The 21057-nt window shown below is 31.9% G+C and overlaps 1 protein-coding gene across 22 annotated transcripts in view; it reads right to left on the bottom strand.

The window, feature by feature from the left end:
* LOC148613996 (E3 ubiquitin-protein ligase rnf213-alpha-like) overlaps nt 1-21057 on the bottom strand; it is a 146888-nt gene that overhangs the window by 124893 nt on the left and 938 nt on the right. For 7 of the 22 annotated variants that reach the window (XM_088587693.1, XM_088587713.1, XM_088587712.1 and 4 more), the window contains exons 1-6: nt 18182-18312; nt 6972-7212; nt 5739-5876; nt 4114-4233; nt 2160-2279; nt 1410-1616 (exon numbers count right to left, since the gene is read on the bottom strand). In XM_088587693.1, the coding sequence (XP_088443819.1) occupies nt 1410-1616; nt 2160-2279; nt 4114-4233; nt 5739-5876; nt 6972-7197 (811 nt within the window). In that variant the 5' untranslated portion in view covers nt 7198-7212; nt 18182-18312. Of the gene's footprint in view, nt 1-1409; nt 1617-2159; nt 2280-4113; nt 4234-5738; nt 5877-6971; nt 7213-11229; nt 11471-12237; nt 12475-12797; nt 13962-18181; nt 18313-19883; nt 20023-21057 lie in introns of those variants that run through there. The other 15 variants (XM_088587696.1, XM_088587697.1, XM_088587704.1 and 12 more) reach the window with 12 other exon arrangements.

Below are 21057 nucleotides of genomic sequence, written 5' to 3'. Positions count from 1 at the left end.
TAAGTTTTTGTCATTTTTACCTAACTATCATCACTGACTTTTTTTAATAGATAATTAAGAACAAGTTCATAGCTGTTAGGGAAATTCATTGGAAATGCTGATCGGTATTCCTTAAGAGCATTTATAAGGAAACGTCCAAGCATACAAAAGAGTAATCAATGGAACCAATAGTCTAGCAATAATCAAACGAGTGTGACCCTGGGACAAACACCAAGATCAAACAATGAAAAACAGACACACACAACAAAGAACATATAATTACCAAAATAATACAAAAAATAAATTTCAGGTACTCTTATACATGTATCTTCCATTTACGAACCAAGTTGTCGCAAAAAAAATAATAAACTGACGCATACCTGTATTTTTGTCTAATTTATATGCCTCCTTGAGGTAAAGATCACAAGTTTGAGTTTATTATTATTATTATTATTATTTTTGTTATTATTATTATTATTTTTCTAAGTTCTACTTTCCACGAATAAAAAAAAAACAGCCGTTTAATGGCACCACGAATATAGCGTTAACACTTGGGTTATTTTAGTAAAATGAAAAATATGTGCCCCTACCAAACCAAACAGTCCCTAAATTTGAAATATGTTTCAATATCAAAACCCCTACAGTGTTAATGTTCAGAGAAAAATAGTTTATTTGGTATTTTCTATTAAGTTCTTTCACAAAATACTTCTGGCATTTCGAGGAACTATAAAGTTTTCATAGTAAGAATTGATCACAAATTGATCATTTAAAATTGGATTTTCGATGGTATAAGTTTTTGCTCAACCAAAACGTCTCAAATGGATAATTAATTTTTCTACATCATAAACCACGACAAATTAATTTGCATGACATAATTACAAACAAAAATATTACCCTTACCACCCACTAGAAATCTGGTTTCAGTATCAAACAAAATTCACAACAAACCGATTCTGTAAAATTCATATTTTAGGCGTTTCCCTGTATATGAAATGCGAATTCTAGTTCTTTCCCAAGGCGTATGTCGACAAATACACAAAACAATACTATATTCCATTTTTTTTTTTTTTGGTGTAGCAAGTGGGATAATATCCAGCTAAACCGATAACCTTATATTATGGTTAAAATATTTTAAAAAGTTTCCCATTCTGGTATTTTATTAAACTAATCGCTTGTGTCAGTTTGACAAACATTTATGTCGGATTAATATTTAATTATCTTTCATTTCAGCATTAAGTAGAATATGGTCTTTAAAAACTGCTTATGTCAGTTTTTTGAGAACGTTGAATATGCATATAATATTTCGTTATAAACTAATCAGAAAAACAAATTCATGGCAAGGTACCTTACAATGGCGACGGAAACCAATAGATGAGATTATTTTAATCACATGTATAACTTGGGATGAGTTTGCTATTACATATTTGTACCTTCTGATGTTTTTGATCCGTCACTTGCTGTGGCACCATTATTGACCTTCGTTGGACTTCGTCCATCATTATCGACCTTAGTCGGACTGTGCCCATCGTTATCGACCTTTGTTGGACTTCGTTCACCACCATTGTCCTCTCGGTTTTCTTGATTCTCGTTATTAACTTCATCTGGGATTGAATTCACTGTTGTATCTTCCTGAGATTCTGGTATCCAAAAGAGTACATTATAATTTGCGTTTGCATTTTATGCACGGTTAACAGAAGCAGACATTGTATTAAGTTTTGTTATTTTGGTCCTAATTTTCATCACTGACTTTAATAGATATTTTAGAACAAGTTCATAGTATTTAGGGAAATTCATTGGAAATGGTGATCGGAATTTACTAAGATCATTTATTAGGAAACGTCCAGTAATACAAAAGAGTTATCAAGAAAACCAATATTCTAGTAATAGTCAAACGAATGTAATCCATGGACAAATACCAAACATGGAAACAGAGTTACAAAGTTAAACGATTAACTCGGACTCCACTAACAACTTGGAGCATGGACGACTAGGTGCAAAAAAAAACAAATCAATTTCAAATTTCAAACATCAACAACATGTAAAAAACAAACAACATTCAACGAAAGCAAAAAAATATGATTGTTTGATCAATAACAACCCGCCTGTTAACATATATGTAGGCTGTAGTGCGATATCTTCTTTACATTTGAAATATGTTTTTTTTATTAAAGTTTATGTACCTCTGTTTAACGCTTCGTTCACTTCATTTTCTTGACTTTTACTTTTAACTTCATCGTTTGGTGCAGCAGTTGATTCTGATGATAGTGGTTTATTGAGACTACAATTCTCGTGATTGTTTTCTGAATGATAGATAGAACAAGATTATTTGACAATAAAACAATATTGATTCATATAATCGGAAATTGAATGTCAGAAGTTCACTACTCTCTACTCCTGTAGTGATATTAATTCAATATGGATCCTGAACAATTCAAAGGATCTTCTAAAAAATACTCAATTCAATATAATTCCCAGAATACAATAACATCAAAACCTACGACATTTCAATCCTTTATACTTTGTTTCTCTATACTATGTTCCAATCCCAACCATAAACAGTATACATGTTTATTACTCCAGAAAAGATTGCACACCTAGATACAGATACATAGTACTTGATAGAAATTCCTCATACTTTTTTGTTTAATACCAGTTCCAAATCATCTTCCAAATGTACTGAAAGAGAAGATTTCAAAATGCTGGAAGTTTTGGTCGACAACATACTGGGACAATATATCATAGTGTGGTGGACGCGTTTTTCAAAAATTAAACGGTCAGCATTCAAATTGGAGCAAATTGTACTCCTCTACTTGCTAGCCTATTCCTTCGCGGTTATGAGGCTGAGTTTATAGCTAATCCCATCCAAAGGAAGGAACATCGTTTAACCAGATCATTTGATCTCAGTTTCCGCTATATATAAATGTATGACGTATTATCGTTAAACAATCCTAGTTTCGGGAATTGATATATCGCATCTACCTCAAAGACTTTGAGATAAATTATACTACAGACACTTTGAATTCAACTTCATATGTTGACTTACAATTAGAGATCTATGGTGAAGGAAAACTATTGACCTAACTATTATCAACGCAACGACTTTTAATTCCGTACCCTCAACTTTCCTTTCATTTGTGACAACTTCCCCAAAACACCTGTGTATAGAGTTTACATATCATAACTCACACATTATGTCAAAGCTTGCAATAACAGACCTTTTGTATCGCGCTAGACTTCTAACACTTGTGCTTCTGTGAAAAGGTTATGTTGCCACAAGATTGAAGTCAACACTACAGAACTACAGAAGTTTTATGGTCGTCATCATGAACTGTGTGGTCGTTACGGTGTATCCACGAGAACCTATTTCTTCAACGTGTCATAGTTATTCTTTCCTCTTTTGCCTACCCCTGACATTTTATAAGCAACTCTGCGGGTTGTTTCTAGAAAACCAGAAAACGCTGAAGTTCGAGCATCTCATTTACTTTTGTTTCTTTGCACGTATTATTTTAGATATTGTGTGTTTCTGGTCTTTGTCACTAGATTTCGTCCTTTTGATTTCCGCTAAACTCTTTGTTCCCTTGATTATTCTTTTACATATTTAAAACAAGAGCATAGAATATGTTTCAATATCATTATCCTCCTTATTTTACTATCTGGATCTGATTTTTTTAATATTTGACCAGAAATATAACTCGATATGGAACTGATATTGAGTTTGACCAACGAAATTAATTACAAAAAACATTCATGATTCTGATACATTTTTGGCTTTCGCAGTTCTATGTTTTTTTTTCAGATTCTTTTGATTTAAACTTTGTTACGTCATTATTTTAAAATACATGAAGCTCTAAATATTTGAGCACTTTCACAGTCTTTAGGGGTTCTATTAGACATGGTAATCGGAATACTCCAAGAGCATTACCAAGGAAACACCCAGTTATACAAGTAACCAAACCAATGATCAATTTCAAACGTCAACAATGCAACCATCGTAAAAGAAAATAACATTCAAAGATAACAAAGATGTATATTCCATCATTAACAACCCGCCTGTTAACAAACATGTAGAGCTATACTGCGATTTCTTCTTTACATTTCAAATATGTTTTATTCGTTTTATTAAACTTTATGTACCTCTGTTTAACGCTTCGTTCGTATCATTTTCTTGACTTTTACTTTCAACTTCATCGTTTGGTGAAGCGGATACTTCTGATGATGATGGTGTACTGAGATTACAATTCTCATGGTAGTTTTCTGAATGAACAATAGAGCAGAATTATTTAAAAATAAAAAAAAACATTTAATTTTTTTGTATCATATAATCGAAACCTCAATGTCAGAAGTTAACTACTTACTATTCCCATAGTGGTATCAATGTAGATCCTGAAGAATTCTAAAGATCTCCTAGAAACCCTCGATTCAGGATAATTATCAGAATACAGTAGCATTAAAACCTTTGATTTTTCAATTATTTATACTTCTATTCCACATACTCTGTTCAAACACCAACCAAAAAACATTATACATCGTTGATATTCCAGAAAGGACGGTACACCCAGATATAGATACATAGTATAGTACAGTATAGATATTCCTCATACATTTTAAAAAAAAAAACGATTCCAAATCATCTGCCAGATATACCGACGGAAATATTTTGAAAATGCTGGAAGTTTTGGTCGACAACATATTTGTTCAGTGTGGTGAACACGTTTTCAATAAACCTTTGGCATTCCAATGGGAACAAGTTGAACTCCTCTACTAACTGGCTTAGTTCTTGACTCTTTTATAAGGCTGACTTTATAGCTGATCTGATCCAAAGAAAGGAGCATCGTTTAGTCATATCCTCTGATCTCAAATTCCACTATGTGGATGACGTTTTACCGTGAAAAAAAATCTTAGTTTCTTGTATTTTTACATCGATTCTCCCCTAAAGAATTAAGACAAAGAATACTACAGACGCTGTGAAGTCAGCCTCAAATCTAGACCTACACTTTGAGATCGATTGAAAAGAAAAATTATTGACCAAACTATACGACAAAAGTGAAAACTTTTAATTCCGTATTGTTATCTTTCCTTTCATCTCCGGCAACATCATTTCAGTACCTGCGCATGGAGTATCACAACTCTTACGTTATGCCTGAGCATGCCATAGCAACGCAGACACTCTGTATCGCGCTAGACTTCTTACTATTAGGCTTCTGGAACAGGGATATGTTGCTACAAGATTAAAGTCAACACTACAGAGGTTTTATGGTCGTCATCATGTGAACGTGGATTGTTACGCTGTATTCATCTGCACCATGATTTGTTCAAGGTGTCATAGTTTCCCAATCATCTAGTGTCTACTTGGCAGTTCCATGACTTGGCAGTACTATGAGAACTCGGCGGGTAAGCAGATAAGTAGAGGACGCAGTTTTTGTGGAGTTGCTTACTTATTTTTTTTCTTTGTACCTATTATTTTGGTTCTTTAACGTTCTTTGTTGTGTGTTTCTTTTCCGTGTCTGGACATAGTCACTGGATTGCGATCTTTTGATTCCCATAAAATCTTGGTTCCCTTGATTACTCTTTCACATATTTAAAAAACATGAGCATATAATATATACTGATTTCAATATGTCTCCTTGTTTTCACTCTCTGGATAATTATTTAAAGTACTTAACAAGGAATATAGCTCAATATGGAATTGATATTAAGTTTGATCCACGAATTTTTAATTACAAAAACAAACATGTAGTTAAAATCCACTAAGGATATACCATTGCTGTCTTCCACTTCTTTGTTTGCATCAAGGACACTTTCTTTCTTTTCACAATCAATTGATGATTCTGATACATTTTTGGCTTTTGCAGTTCTATCTTTTTCAGATTCTTTTGATTTAGACTTTGTTTCGTCATCTACAAAAGACATGTAGCTCTAAATGTTTACCTTTTGTGACTATAATATCCATTTGTCAAAAATGTAACTCACTGGATAATACATCTTACATTTAAAGAGACAATATAAATATGTTTTGATTTTTCATAAAAAATGTTTTGATAATTTACTTTTGCTGAGAAGTGCATATAGTCCTTAAAACGTAGATATTAACACGTTTGTCGACAAAAACAGACGATAAATACTTAAAGTGATATTTTGTAATACATTTCACTACAATTACTTTGTACATCTACCATTACAATAACACTTTGCCTATGTAATGCATTGCATTATATATTACTTTTATTATAAATATGAATAAAACATTAAAAGACATATTTTATAGAACAGAGGTATATATAATACAGTATACATATTCTATATTTAGTTTGAATGTCCATTGCATGTTGTCATCATATATGTTTCATATGTTTGGTAGCGAATACCACATCTATCTGGTCTATATACCTTTCCATCGATACAACAATCACCTTTGAATTCCTTGAACTCTTGTTAAATTGAAGGGTTAATTACATGTATGTGTTTTATTTGCCATAAACATATGATAAGTTATATGAATGAATGGCAATAAACCCGTCATTAAATTTATGTCTAAGGACAAATGCGACTTGAAATTGGTAACGCTAAAGCAACAAAATTTAAATTATGCCTTCACCCTTCAATAACAGTGTTAAAGGCAAATAGTACATGTAATCAGTAATCATTACTTTACATGTAATTGTAAAGCAGAAATCATCCATTACATATTACTTTCAATTACATAAAAAAATGTAAAAATACAATGCATTACAATTACACATTACCATTAACCAAAGCCTGTCTGAAATACCATCTTTGGTTTTAGTGGAAATTGGTGAACGATATGACTTTCAGTATCAGCGGATATTTTTTCTATACTTTTAGTTTATTTTTCATTCGAAAAAATGTTGAATTGATATTACAATATTTTACAATACTCTGCAGTCTGCTATTCAGTAATAAATTCATTTGTATGATATGCAAACTTCACATGTTCTTACAATCAACAAAGACACATGTTATTCAGAAAATACCGTCGTTTGTGGTATCCTTTTGGTCTGTGGACTTTTTTGTCTGGAATAAATTGTCTGTTACTTTAAATCGACAATTCTTGCAAAATTTCTGAGTCTCCCTCAACTGTTCTTGACATTGTGGGCACGGCGCTTCGCGGACGTCTTCTCCGCATTCAGTACAAAATTTTCCATTTGGTTCAAGTTCTACACCACAAATCTTCCCATCAACGATTCTGCTACACTTCATGATTGATCATCTTACCTGATATTCCAGAAATAAGAATTAAGAGGATATAGTTCACTATCATATACATACATTAACCGTATTATTTTGCTAATACTTAATACAAAACTCTAAAGTTCAATGAAACTTGTCAATATAAGATTACGAATGTAACTTGTTTTTTATAAGTTAGGTTCAATATACAATTTGTTACCTCTCTGCATGTTTCGTCTGTCGTTATCTACATATACATATATCTACAAAGCAAACTTCAACCTGACCAAAACTACTTTTTTTTTTCTTGAAAACTTTATAAATCTTTGATAAAACAGTTTTGAATATAGTACATATCGAAAGATACATAAGCACGTAAATTACAATGGGCACAATCGATTGGTAATTGACAGTATAGAACCGCGTTAAAAATGTTGATTTCATATTATAAAAAACAATATATATTGTTATTTTATTTTGTTTATGGAATTCCTTAATTGAAATATACATTTTTTTTATTTTTGGTTAGAATTGGTCGGTGTACGCTGCAATAAAACCAACAATCGAAAACAATCCCTAATTAAATATTTTTTTAAAGATGCAGCCTGTCCTGTTGAATGAGGATTTCCCCGTCGTTTATTGAAGGCCATATCGTCCAGGTGGGGTTATTATTTCTTTGACAAATTCACCATACCTATTTTCGTTACATAAAAGAGTAAAACATAAGTACTTAGAGTTTAGTTATCTAATTTAGATATTCATAAAAAATAATAAGAAGAAAATTATTTTCCTTTTTTAATACTTCCCCTGAATATTTGAATTGAAATCTACAAACTGTACACAAATCCCAAAAAAGAGCCCTTACATCAAAATTCTTTACATTTCATTCAGTAGTCAGGTACAACAATAAACTGTTCTGAAACCATTACTATAAATTGTCATACAAGAGGAAGGTTAAGCACTGTAAAACCTAACTTTTACCCACCATTTCGTTTGGAGTGCCTGTACCAAGTCAGGACTATTGCGGTAAGGGCTACCCCGGTGGTGTAATATCTATTTTGCCAGATTTATTTTGGACTTAACTTAATTATGAATCGACTTATACTCGGCGTCACATAAATAACATACTGTTAAAATTTGAATAAAAATATTTTCTACGACTTTATTGACACCAACCGTTGTTTAAATTGTCTTAAATGACTTGCTCATTCGTTTAGCCAAACAGCTTCTCAAAAACAAGTCGCTTATAAGCTTAAATCATGCGTAACAAATCCTTACGGGAAAATCCCATACTAATATCCGCCATGTTGGTTTTTACGGGACGATTTGTTTACAAACGAAGTTCGTAAGTTCCTGTCGAACTCCGGTGACAATCGTCTGCTTGATCAACTTCTCGGTATTGTACGTTGTTCGCGTAAAATAAATCCGAGATATCCGAAATAACGCCGAAGTGCATTCTGGGTTCTTCGGTTTTTGGACAAACCATTTAAACGTAAACAACATCTCCTAGCAACCCGATCACTGTAAACATGGCCGACTTTTTACAATGTAAATATTGGCACCCAGAATTAAAATCTGACCGGAATTTAACGATTCAATGTTTAGGGAGAAGCCGTTTGGCTAAACGAATGAGCAAGTCATTTAAGACAATTTAAACGACGGTAGGTGTCAATAAAGTCGTAGAAAATATTTTTATTCAAATTTTAACAGTATGTTATTTATGTGACGCCGACTATAGTGTTCGGTAATTTTGTTGTTACCCTTTTTTGACCTTACTGTACCATCCACGTATGACTATCTGTTGTCATATAATGCATTCAAGCATGACGTAAAGGGATCATTTGTTGTGTGATTTCATAATTAGTAAGCATGCACAGAATAGAACTCTTACAACTATATTTCTATAATATATAAAATACGCATGTCATGGTTACATTAAACAGTTACTTCATACATAAATGAATTTTAGTTGTGCTGGTGGAAACGACTAATTACGCCCACAATGTCCCAAAATGGACTTGTCTGAACCATTCTAGGTAGAGTAAATATTTCACTTTACACTGATGAAGGAGGGTCACTGACGTTTCCAACAATGTAGGTTTGTTTTAAGACTAGATTGAAGAGACTACAAAGATACGTATATAGGCTACATACACTTTTATCGTGTATGTATCACTCTGTTATGTTTATCATTATCATGTAAATGTATTCGTTGTCTACCTCTCGTAACAATATTAAAAGTCTGAGAAAATGAAGTGTTTGTGCATAAATACTCCTTTGCACGATTCTTAGCTGGTCTGCCACTTATTTTTTTTTTTATTGATAAGTCAACATCGACCTGCAGTTTTTATAAGAACAGAAGTCTTAACATATATCTTCTTTTTAATCAAACGAATCTTTTGAAGTTAGTTTTTTTTACTATACAATAGCTCAATGAATAACTTTCTTATATACTTCTATACAATATCGCATCCGTCTGTTGTTGGTAGGGGAAAGCTGCTATAAGCTGCTATCTTTACAGCTTCTTATCTAAAACACCATTAATCTTTCAGTATAAAGTCATAACATTTAATTCAGTTTTAACCAGTGAAAAATTTTTGAAAAAAAAATTAAGTCTATGAAAATAAACAAAACAACTGCATCAAAAAAGCCACGAAAACAGAAATATCGGAAATATCTATGAACTTTAAGGATGTAGAATGAATGAAATCTGATTATTCACAGATTCATCAATTTTTAAATCTTCTAAAATAATGAAAATTTGTGATTTAGGTATCGCAGAAAGGTTGGTACAAGTAATGCAATTTTTAACCTATTCCGTTCAATTTAGACTTTATAATTGTGAATTGTAATGACTTTTGTTTGACACTGATGAGTGTCACATGTGGGTATAGATATATCTACTGAAAAGCCGTTGATTTGAAAATTGTGTACTACATTTAAAAATTGAAAAAGTGAATGGATTAACTATAGGATGACTTGATGCAAAGCAAGCACTCCACAGTATTGTAGAACTAATGTTGGTCTAGTAATCTGATGCTGTGTAACACGTTTCACTTTAAAAAAAAATTGTCAAGCATCTGTAAATATACGTGACTAGAAATAGCTCAAGCAAATGCAGTAAAAATTTTCTGGAAATATTTACTCAGCAACAAATAGGGTTACCATAGAAACCATGCAAAAATATGCTAAAATTTGCAAAAAAGTTTGATAAAATCAGATTAAAAATAGTCAAATTTCCCGCAAAATATCTTAAATTTTTATTTCATGCCCTGAAACTGTCAAAACTTTTCTTTGGAAAACCCCTTCCTCATATGAGCATTGCCTGTTAAATTTTGAGCTATTTCACTTTGAAATCCACTCATCAAATTTAGTATGGGAAAAAATTAACTTTCTTTCACTTTTCACAATGAAGTCATATTGTCATTGCAAAAAAGCCCCTTCAACATTGAAAATATATGAAACATTGCAAAATAATTTTAAAAGTTCCTTTTTTCAGAACATGTGTTATCTACAATATAATCTTCATTTTAATCATTATAGAAACCACCAGTTTCCATTAGTGTCATTTTTCATCCCTAGCCAAAAGTGCGAAACTAAACTAAACTGTGGAGTGCTGGCAAACAGAAACAAAAATATTTATATTAGTGTATATGATTTAGTATATTCCACTCTAACCACTTTTACTTTTTACTTTCTTAATATGCTTTGCGAATATTTTCATTAACTCCTTAAGAAAACGCATACAGCCATTTAATCAAAAACAGTAAAAACTTCATATTTGTCTGCAATAACGTAAGAGAACGTATTGACAGACCAAACAATGTCTGCACAATTAACGGTTTTGTTGGAGAATGTTTAGAGTAAAGATAAAGTCAAATAAATGAAGCAATAACGTTACTGCATAAGCCCTGAAATACAATTTGCAAACCACAACTCTTGTTTTGTCATGACTTTATAATTGAATAATAGGCGGTCCCCTTATGTCTAATGTCAAAATGCTGTTGTTCTCTAATATAACATAAAACACATGTATATGTTAGCTCGATGAAATACACATACACAACGATTGTCTCTCTGAAACTATAATTCTGAGAGAACAAATGATCATCTGAAAATATGAGATGTGGTATGGCCGCCATTGAGACCCACCAATTGTCCTCAATGCTGGGTAAAATCCATACTTTAAAACAAACTGTAAAACGATTCATCAAAGTCAAGTTCGAACTGATGTCAACCAAACGGCGATTCTCTATTTTTCGGCTAATGATTTGAGCCACGGTCTTTGTTAAACCTTATTGTCCTAAAGAGAAAGCAATTAAAAAAAAGTTGTTATTTATGGACGTACATGAATAATCTAAACAGCTTTGTTTTAGAATATTTGTATGAACATGTTATATACAGCTGACTACATTATGTACGTCTGATTTTTTATAATAGTGATTCTAATTACGATGTAATACATAATTTTCACCTTCATTTGATATTATCTAACAGTATTTCTCTTCCAAAATAGTGCTTCATCCATGTATGGTTATAATAAAGTAACGGATTGTTTTTCGTGTTTATCCCGGCCTCGTTTTATTCATTGTGTAATTTGAAATATTCCTTAAAAAGACATAATATGTTAGTATCATAATCGAGTTTCAGCCCCGTTGAATGTATAGCCCGCCTTTGAAACGTATACAAAGTAAAAAAAAAATGACATGGTATTTTATGCCAAACTGTTACACAGCAGAAACTAACTGCTCATCAACTGATAAAATATTCCAAACTTTTACAAATGCTTTAAGGCAGGAAAGGTGATGTATATAGACTGTTTCTTATTGAATTTGGTCCATTCGATGACATTCCTTCAAACAACATTAGACATCACAAAAGTTACTACAAGACTCTTACAAATAAACGACACCTTACATTCTTTATTTTGATTGTCGGTTGTCCATGTCTGGTCTTTTTCCCTGGATTACATTCTTTTGATTTCCGCTAGAATTTTGATTCCCTTCCCTTGATTACTCTTCAATCTCAATCGAGTTTTTCATTATCATTTAAAGTGTAATAAAAACTTACTCGAAAAAAACTACTTTTTTGGGTATATGTCCAAACCAATCGACTAAATCTAATACCTTACACAATTGGTTGTCTTGCATTTCATGCAAAAAAGATCGGAAACTCCATCGTATCCATTTGTATTTCAAAATACAGCATAACTTTGGCGTGATAAAGAATCGACAAAAAATCAAATGAGAACATGTTCGTGTACCATTTACGTGACTTATCTAATCTACAAACGTAGAGCTGTTCGTTCTGAAAAAAAGGGTCTCTTTCTGGAAAAATACAAATATTGCTTTATTGCTAGATGTATAGAGACAAGTTATTTATATACGCGTCTTTCAGACTTCAACTCATTTTTGTTGATGTGAATCATGGTCAGGGGAAGTCAAACTTTGTTTCAAGTTTTTCCGCAACTGTCTTACGAACTCAGAGTTATTTATTAAAAACTGAAAAAAGAATGTGTAAAACTACGAATGTCTGTGAAAACTTCAGAAAAAGAAACCAAACTACTGTATTTGCAAGCTTCAGTTTTAAAATGCAAAATTAGGATTACTGTTCTTCAATAAATATCCTACCGTGAACAAAATGACACTGATGAAATCTTTAGACGCTTTGCCTGCTTTATCGACAGGGTTTATTACAAGTCGTTTTAATGATCTTACAGCAATGTAGAAAAAGGAATACCTATTTGAATCCCTTTTGAATATATAAGGAAAAGTTAAGGTTTGTCCGACTGCACTGTGCCATTGCTTACAAAAGCTCTAGTCACACTTTGTATTGGCATCTCTTTGCAATAGCACTATATCAAAGGTCATACATGTAACTTCTAATTGAGCACTTATACTTTCATAGAATCCTTGCTTCATATCACGGGGTTTGATTGTACACTGTAGTTGATAACCTTTGCATGTTTGTATTTGATATATTACCACTGATTTCGGCCAATACGTTGTCAAAGTTGACATGAATGCTGAAACAGTAGATCGAAAGGATTTTTTTACTCAATATCAGTGGTGTGCTGATATGTGTAAGCAGGCATGTTGACCATTTTAAGTGTATACTTGAGCGTCTGTTTTCATTTACACATTCTGCGGTTTGGTGGCTTTTATACTCTGTCGTGTTTTAATTCATCATAAAAAAATGGGAAATGGGAGTCTTTGATATCTGTTGGTAGATTCAGATTTATATGCAGTCACTCCTGTTTACGAAATGCTTTCAGGAAAACAATCCAACTGTGCCGTACGAAGTTTCACATTGTGTAAGATATATAGCCGACTGGGTCTGATCTTTTTGAGGTTGTATTATGTACCAAGAATGTCTTGAAATACCTTAAGTGTTTTGGCATGTCGCGTACAACATTTGACAGCTTTATAAGTCGTTCTCTCACATTAGGCAATCATCAAAACTAAATCATCAGAGTGCAATAAAAGCAACCTCGGATAAAAAATGAAGAAATTTTCAGAATAGGCATTAATAATTAGCCTCTAACTTCTTTAAAATGTTTTCTAAATATTAGTGAAGAGTAAAAACGATGTATGGCTTTCATTTGTATTCATTATTCTCATTGTTGCCTTACTTTTCTGTCTCTAATAAAATACGCCCCTCAGGCTCCTAGTGGACCCCTGTCGTCTTACACAACATGTTTTATTCTGCCTACGGTTACCAGTGGTCCTCGACCTTTTATTTCTTGCGTTGGTTTAGCTTCCAATTAAGATATTCGTAGTTGTATGCTTGTCTAACTAAAAGGGGAACAATTTTAGGAAATTTAGCGAGCACGCTCACTATACCGAACCCGCAAACATTTACACACTTAAGTATATTCAATCCTTTACACGTATGTAACCAAATAAAATATTGCTCATTGATCGATGTATTTGATATTCTTACTAATCATTCACTAAAGTTTGAAGTAAATCAGCAAAAAAACGGAGGCGTTAGCTAGGCCACAAGACGTTATGACGGACAGACGGATGGACGCACGGACACAGGTACTGACGTACGGACAGATACTTGAACGGACCAAAACATTAACTTTTCGTTGGATATAATAAACAAGTAGCTTCGATTGTAATACTTGTAAGTTAACGCTTTAAAACATTTTTCCGCTTTTTTGCGTTTAAATAAACAGCATTTTGAGCAATAAAGGGGCGAATCAACCACATCTACAAAAAAATATAAATAAGTTCTTGTGACGAAAACATAAGTTTTTTTGTGTTTATAAGGCAAGAAAAAAATTGTCGGTCGTTTAATATGAAAACCCCCAAAAATTTGATTTTTAGAAAATAATGCTTTCATTTCCAAAATTCTGAAGACTTTCTTAAAGGTAAATTCAAAAATGAGTGAAGCTATGATTAAAATTGTTTGAAAACAATTTTGGTATAATTTTAAAATACGGCTTAATTCTAAAAGACATTTTTTTTTCAAATGTAACATGATTTTTAAAATACTCATTTTTGCTGTTTTTGCAGTTTGTGACCAATTTCAATTTTTACGACCAAGCAAATTTTAAAAGTACGATAAAAGACCTTTCCAAAGATATATAATATAGCCGTGTGGTAGGTAGGTGCATTAAAAACCTCGAAATCCCTCTTTCGACACTCGCCTATATTTATATGCAGTTGTATTATCTTTATATGTTGTGGTTTTTCTTTATATGCGGTGGTTTTACCTGTATATTCAATGGGTTTTCCTTTATACGCGGTGGTTTTACCTTTATATTGAATTGGTTTACATTTATATGCGGTGGTTTTACCTTGATATTGAATTGATTTACCTTTATATGCGGTGGTTTTACCTTTATATTACATTGGTCTACATTTATATGCGTTGTTTACAATTTACATGCGGTTGTTTCATATTTATATGCGGTGGTTTCATCTTTATATGCGGTGGTTTCATCTTTATATACGGTGGTTTTACCTACACCCGCATATATAGATGTTAACATTCTGGGGGTCCGAAGTGAAATATTTTCTTCTCAATTTTTACTCAAACATGATATTTGCCAACGTTTCTTTGCATGTATATTGACAGTAATGGTCTTTATCACAGATTCGAAATCACATTTTTATAAGAGTTATATTAGTAGCTAAACCCCCTCTTTTACATGCGCATATAATCTGGATAAATTAATTGTTTGTAGAAATTCCAGAGACTCCCACCAAAAGCAATAGACTCAACATCTTTGAGGATCATTTTTTTAACTATAAACATCACTTTGGATGATAGGGCTTATATCTTTTATTCCAGAATATATATGTACTATATATTAACTGATGTTTAAAACATTACAAAAATGAACAACATCATTAAAATTAATAATGATCGTGCTCGCTTTTCCTATTTTGGAACTGTTATGACTTATACACTTGTTTACTTACAAGCATTAGGAGTAAATACTGAACACACTTCATGTCTTGGGTTTCAAATGGTCAGAAAAAGTAATATTTTTTTTCTGCTTACTTCAAAAGTAATTTATATGCAGTTTAAAATACTGATTCCATTTTATATGTATTAAACGTTAAACATTATATGTCCAACATACGTTTTTCATGTATGTTTGCCCTGCGTCTTAAGAAAAACATACATGATACATACATTTGATAGGCGTCTTTAGACGTACGTTGGACATACACTTTAATTTTTGCCTATGTAATTGGCCTGCTTAAACGACTTTCGGAAGAAGATTTGTTTTTTGTTTTTTTTTTTTTTTTGCAACATACCAGGATAAGTTACATTGTTTTATCATTTTAGGTAAATGTAAATCATGTAGACAATGAGTAACGACATCAAGCATGGCTTATTTATGACAGGAATAAGAGACCGGTCAGGACATCAGGTTGCTGGACAGATATATTTTTGTTTTAATATATATATATGAACAGTTGTAGAATAAATTTTAGAAGTAGTACATGTGGCCTTTTATTGAAGAAAGAAATAAAACATGCCGACAAGATAGATATTTTATCTTTCAGTTTTTGGAGCTGTGGTCCTTTTCACAAACAATCGTAAGTGTAAATTAGTCGTAAGTTATGACGTGAGAGTAAATCATGGTATTGTGATGTCATATTTTACGACTAATTTTACTCTTACGATTTTTATGAATAGGGCCAGAGAAGTATATTATGTGTGTGCTCGCTGAGCAAAGTGTACAAATGAATAAAGTGGGTATATACTGATTTTATTCCATAGTAGTGTGACTTTAAAAAAAAAACAATTTCGATATATTAGTCATCGGTTCTTTATTTGCATTAACACTATTTTTATTTCGTAAAGAACATTTTATCTCTTTATTTTGAAGTGATAGTAGATAATTTATATCTATACTAGGTATGAATTGGTAACAAGATAATTTGGGGACAAAGTTTGCATAAAAGAGATAAAATTGACCGAATACAAACTTTAAATATCAATATGAATGGTGACTAAGTCAATTTATTCAAATTATTTGCATCGAATGTTTAATAAAGCGATGTAATTTGTTTTATCAAAAATTAATATTTCAAAATTGTTACATTATAATCTTATGAAAAATTAGATTATTGAGAATTAAAGTGCTACAAGTAAACCATTACACAAAACATTGTCGTTTAATTTTTCTTTTATTTTTAATCAAATGTGCTTTTTGTCAATACATAAATTGTTAAATTTCGCAGAAAGATGTTTGTCGTGTTACCTTATATGCATTCAAATCAATATAAAGCTTATTCAAGGTTTAAAAAGATTTAACGCCACGTTATGCATACATACAATACTTCTGAAACACTATGAAAAAGACTTGACTTATATTTAACTGAAGTGTTTAATTATAATTATAATATTTATCATTGACATTGTCAGTCAAGGTATTACAATGTCAATTTACATCACGCACATGTTCTTCAATGTGTGTGCCATTATAGATTTTGGTGTGATTTAAGGTGCACCCCTACAATAGCATACCAACTTCACGATGATTTCACTTCCCTTTATAACTCCCGTTAAAATTATCAATTCGTCTAAGAATATCCTACAATATTTTAGATAAAAGCCTATATATGTACCACACTTGTATGGTTAAAAAGCCAAGATTTTTGTGACTATATTAGGCTCTGGCATAATGTATGAGTTGTGATACGAACACTTCATGCGCAGTAGCTGCCACAGGAAAATTTTGAATGAAAAGTCGTCACGTTTGCCATAAAGTTTGGTCAATAGTTTTCCTTTACCATTTATTTCTAAGTAGGTGAAGATATGAGGCTGACCTCACAGTGTCTGTAGTATCCTTTATCTCAAGTTCTTTTGGGTAGATGCGATGTATTTAATCCCCGAAATTAGGATTATTTAAAGATAATACGTCATCTATATAGCGGAAGCTGAGATTGAAGGATCTAGCCAAACAAAATTCTTTCTTTCGGATCAGATCTGCTATAAAGTCAGCCTCATAAGAGTGAATGAATAGGTCAGCAAGTAAAGGAGCACAATTTGTTCCCATTGGAATGCCGACCGTTTGTTGAAAACAAGTCCACCACACTGGACAAATATGTTGTCGATAAAAAATGCCAGCATTTGTAAACATCTTCTTCTGTTTATTCGATTTGGAATTATTTTTTTACAAAGTATGAAGAATCTCTACCAAGAAGGATTTTAACGTACGGCTTTAAGTAACAGCAAAACCATTACCGTCCACATAAATAATTCCTTTGATCGACAAAATTTTTAATGTGGCATTCATGCTGCTGTAAAACTAGCTCATTTTGTATCTTCTCTTCAATGGTATCACATATGATACTTTGAGGGTTCTTATCTTTATTTCAATAGTTAAAACCTGATATGACAAATATATATATAGGACTAAATACATTGACGATGTTGAAGAAAGTTAAGAATAATATTGGTGAGTAGGTACATTTGTGTATCTCCTGCAAGAAAAACAAAATTAATTCAGTATTCTAAAATTTAAAAAAGAACTTTTACATACCTTTTTGTATGTTTCTCTACTGGGAATACCTTCGTAATATCAAACAATCAATTATCTTATTTATATATACTTAACTGATACCTATGGGATAAGAAACGATTTTCAGAAAACCACTAGTAGGTAGAAGTATCGATAATACATATCTATAAATATGTATTTAAAGGGGAAGTTACGAAACGATATATAAATAATATTAAATCATGAATAGCAATATGCATAAATTATATAAAGGGGCAAAACTTTAAATGTAAAACAGAAATTATATTTATTTGAAATGCATTGTAAATAAAATGAATTGTACATACATTTTGTACAAATTTTTAAAAAAAGCATAGCAATATTATTTGGAAAGGTAATGAAGGTAAAAAAAGATTACTATTTTTCATATTATCAATGGTTTTATTTCACACCTGAGGACCTCAGAATCTTCAACCACACGCTAAACCGTGCAAACATTACACGAAACACAAACAAACTCAATATCATTGAGCAGAATGCCTAATGGTCTATATTTAATTCGAGATCTATAAATACCATTCTGCTTGACTCCCGGGTTGCACTTGTTACAAGAAATTAACTGTGTTAATTAGGCTGATGGATAAACACGTGAATATCTAACAATTATTATATGATTGTACCACACCTATCATACAATTAAAAAGACTAATGAATTAGTGAACAATAGCCACGTTTAAAAGGTAAAAAGGAACTAAATGCAAAAAAATATTGAAAAATATTGAAAAATATGAGCCCATATTTTCGGCATTATGGCCTTCGTCAAGGGCAAAAGTATTAAGGAGAAAACTGCCGATCCCTATCACAGAGACAAGGTGCCCTTTCAAATTCATCGTGAATATTGTGTGAATTATGTGTCCAGTTCAAGATTAAAATTTATTAAACGAAAAGCAAATCTAATATGACGTCCTGAACAGGCTTTGAGACCACATTTGTGGTCTATTTTCGATGCCATATGAGCAGCACGCGACTTACTGGGCGTGGCTTGTTTGTGTATAAATTACTGCCTACCTTAATCATGTAAACAAACACACGCAACTGATGTGTATCAGCTGTTTTCATTTAGTTCAGTAGCGTGAGTAAACATCAAATTCATATTTAATAAAGATATTAAACGTTATGTTTTTAAAAAAAAAAATTATATTATATTTCGTAAAAATCACTTACACACATACTTGCGTGCCACTTTCGTCATCATGTATGAAACCAAACAATAGAAATCGTGAATGAATAAAAAATTATACCTGTCCATGTATGAACATTGTGACCTTATAATGCAAACGACAACTGTCATCTAACATCGTTCTACCTAATTCGCCCTTTCCTTCATTATAAAAAATACAAAACAAAATTTCACTAGCGACCATTTTAACTGACATAGCTAGCGTGTACAGCCAAAATATGGACAAATATGGCGGGTCTAAGGTTACCGTTATAGGTCACAAAAATGTAAAACAAAAAGTAACGTTATTGTCCTTTCAGAATCGAAATAAATCACGGAAACTCTATTTTATCATTGTTTTACCACGGGCTGACCATTTATGATGCGGCCTAAATGGTCAGCCCGGGGAAAAACAATGATAAAATGGAGTTTATGTGATGTATTTCTTAATTGGAAACCGGGATAGAAGGTTCTTCCCATTGGAAAATAAAACAGATTTGAATTTTGTTAATTAAATGTACATACCGTTTTGAATATTATATTTCACACGAAATAAGTACACAAACAGGGAGGTGACGATGATATTTGGAATTCGGTAAACGATAAACATCTAATTTAACCTTGTTACGAGTTTAATGATTTATGATATTATTCATAGACTCACTTATATTTCACTGTAAAAACTACCTAGTATGAGGATATCATTTAATTTTTGTAGTCCGAACTTGTTATTTGTAATTCGGATTCACTTCTTACACACCGATTTATTTATCTGCAGTGTTCAGTGTTTTTTTCTATACTGCAGTATCAAACAAGAATTTTCATAACAAAATAAACTTGATTGCTTTGTTATTTATTGGCTATTAAGCAAATATAGGTATTATATTACTATTTTCTTGCATGAGATGCGTTCATGCGAGTTACTATTCATGTACATTGTAGTTGTCGCTACTGGTGTAGTACGTAGGTCTTTTAAAAAGGGACGAGATACAATGCCATAGATGTATCTGGCACTCCTAAAATCGAATTGATGTTTGACAATGTAGAGAATGTCTAGCTTCAACAGAGGGGATTGAATTTAACTTCCCATGTGTGACCATGAATTAGTATTAGCCTTTAAAATTAAAACCTTTTCATGATGAAAATTTAAAAAAAGAATCGTACTTTAAAATAACCTATATTTTGGTGTATCCATCTACGCCATGAAAACTGATTTATTCAACGGGTCATAGGTTTCCTTTCCTCGTTTGTCTACCCCGAACTTGACTATTTATGAGCAACTCGGCGGGTGTTTATAGAAAAGCAGAGGTCGCTTACCATATCGGTGCACCTGGTCCATACTCCCAGTTTTTAGAGGAGTCCGAGTTGCTCATTTGCTTTGGTTACTTTGTATGTATGTATGTACTTTATGTTCTTTGTTATGTTTTTTCTGTTTTCCGTGTCTGGTCTTTGTCCCTGGATTACATTCTTTTGATTACTGCTATACCCTTGGTTTCCTTGATTATTCTTGCAATATATCTAGTTAATATTGTGGTATCTATGTACTTAAATCAAATGCTCAATTATTTACAATTTATATTTTTACTGATCTAGATTTGAAGCAATAATGTTTTACTATTTACTGCTTTTTATATTAGCAGAAATATATGTAAAAAACAGATTTAGTCGCTTTGTTGTTACTAGTTGTTTTCTTTGTGTT

Source organism: Perna viridis, chromosome 6 (genome assembly GCF_037379345.1).
Source record: "Perna viridis isolate PV_CMFRI_1.1 ecotype Kerala chromosome 6, ASM3737934v1, whole genome shotgun sequence".
In the NCBI taxonomy this organism is placed as follows: Eukaryota; Metazoa; Mollusca; class Bivalvia; order Mytilida; family Mytilidae; genus Perna; species Perna viridis.
This window is presented reverse-complemented; position numbering and strand designations above follow the sequence as displayed.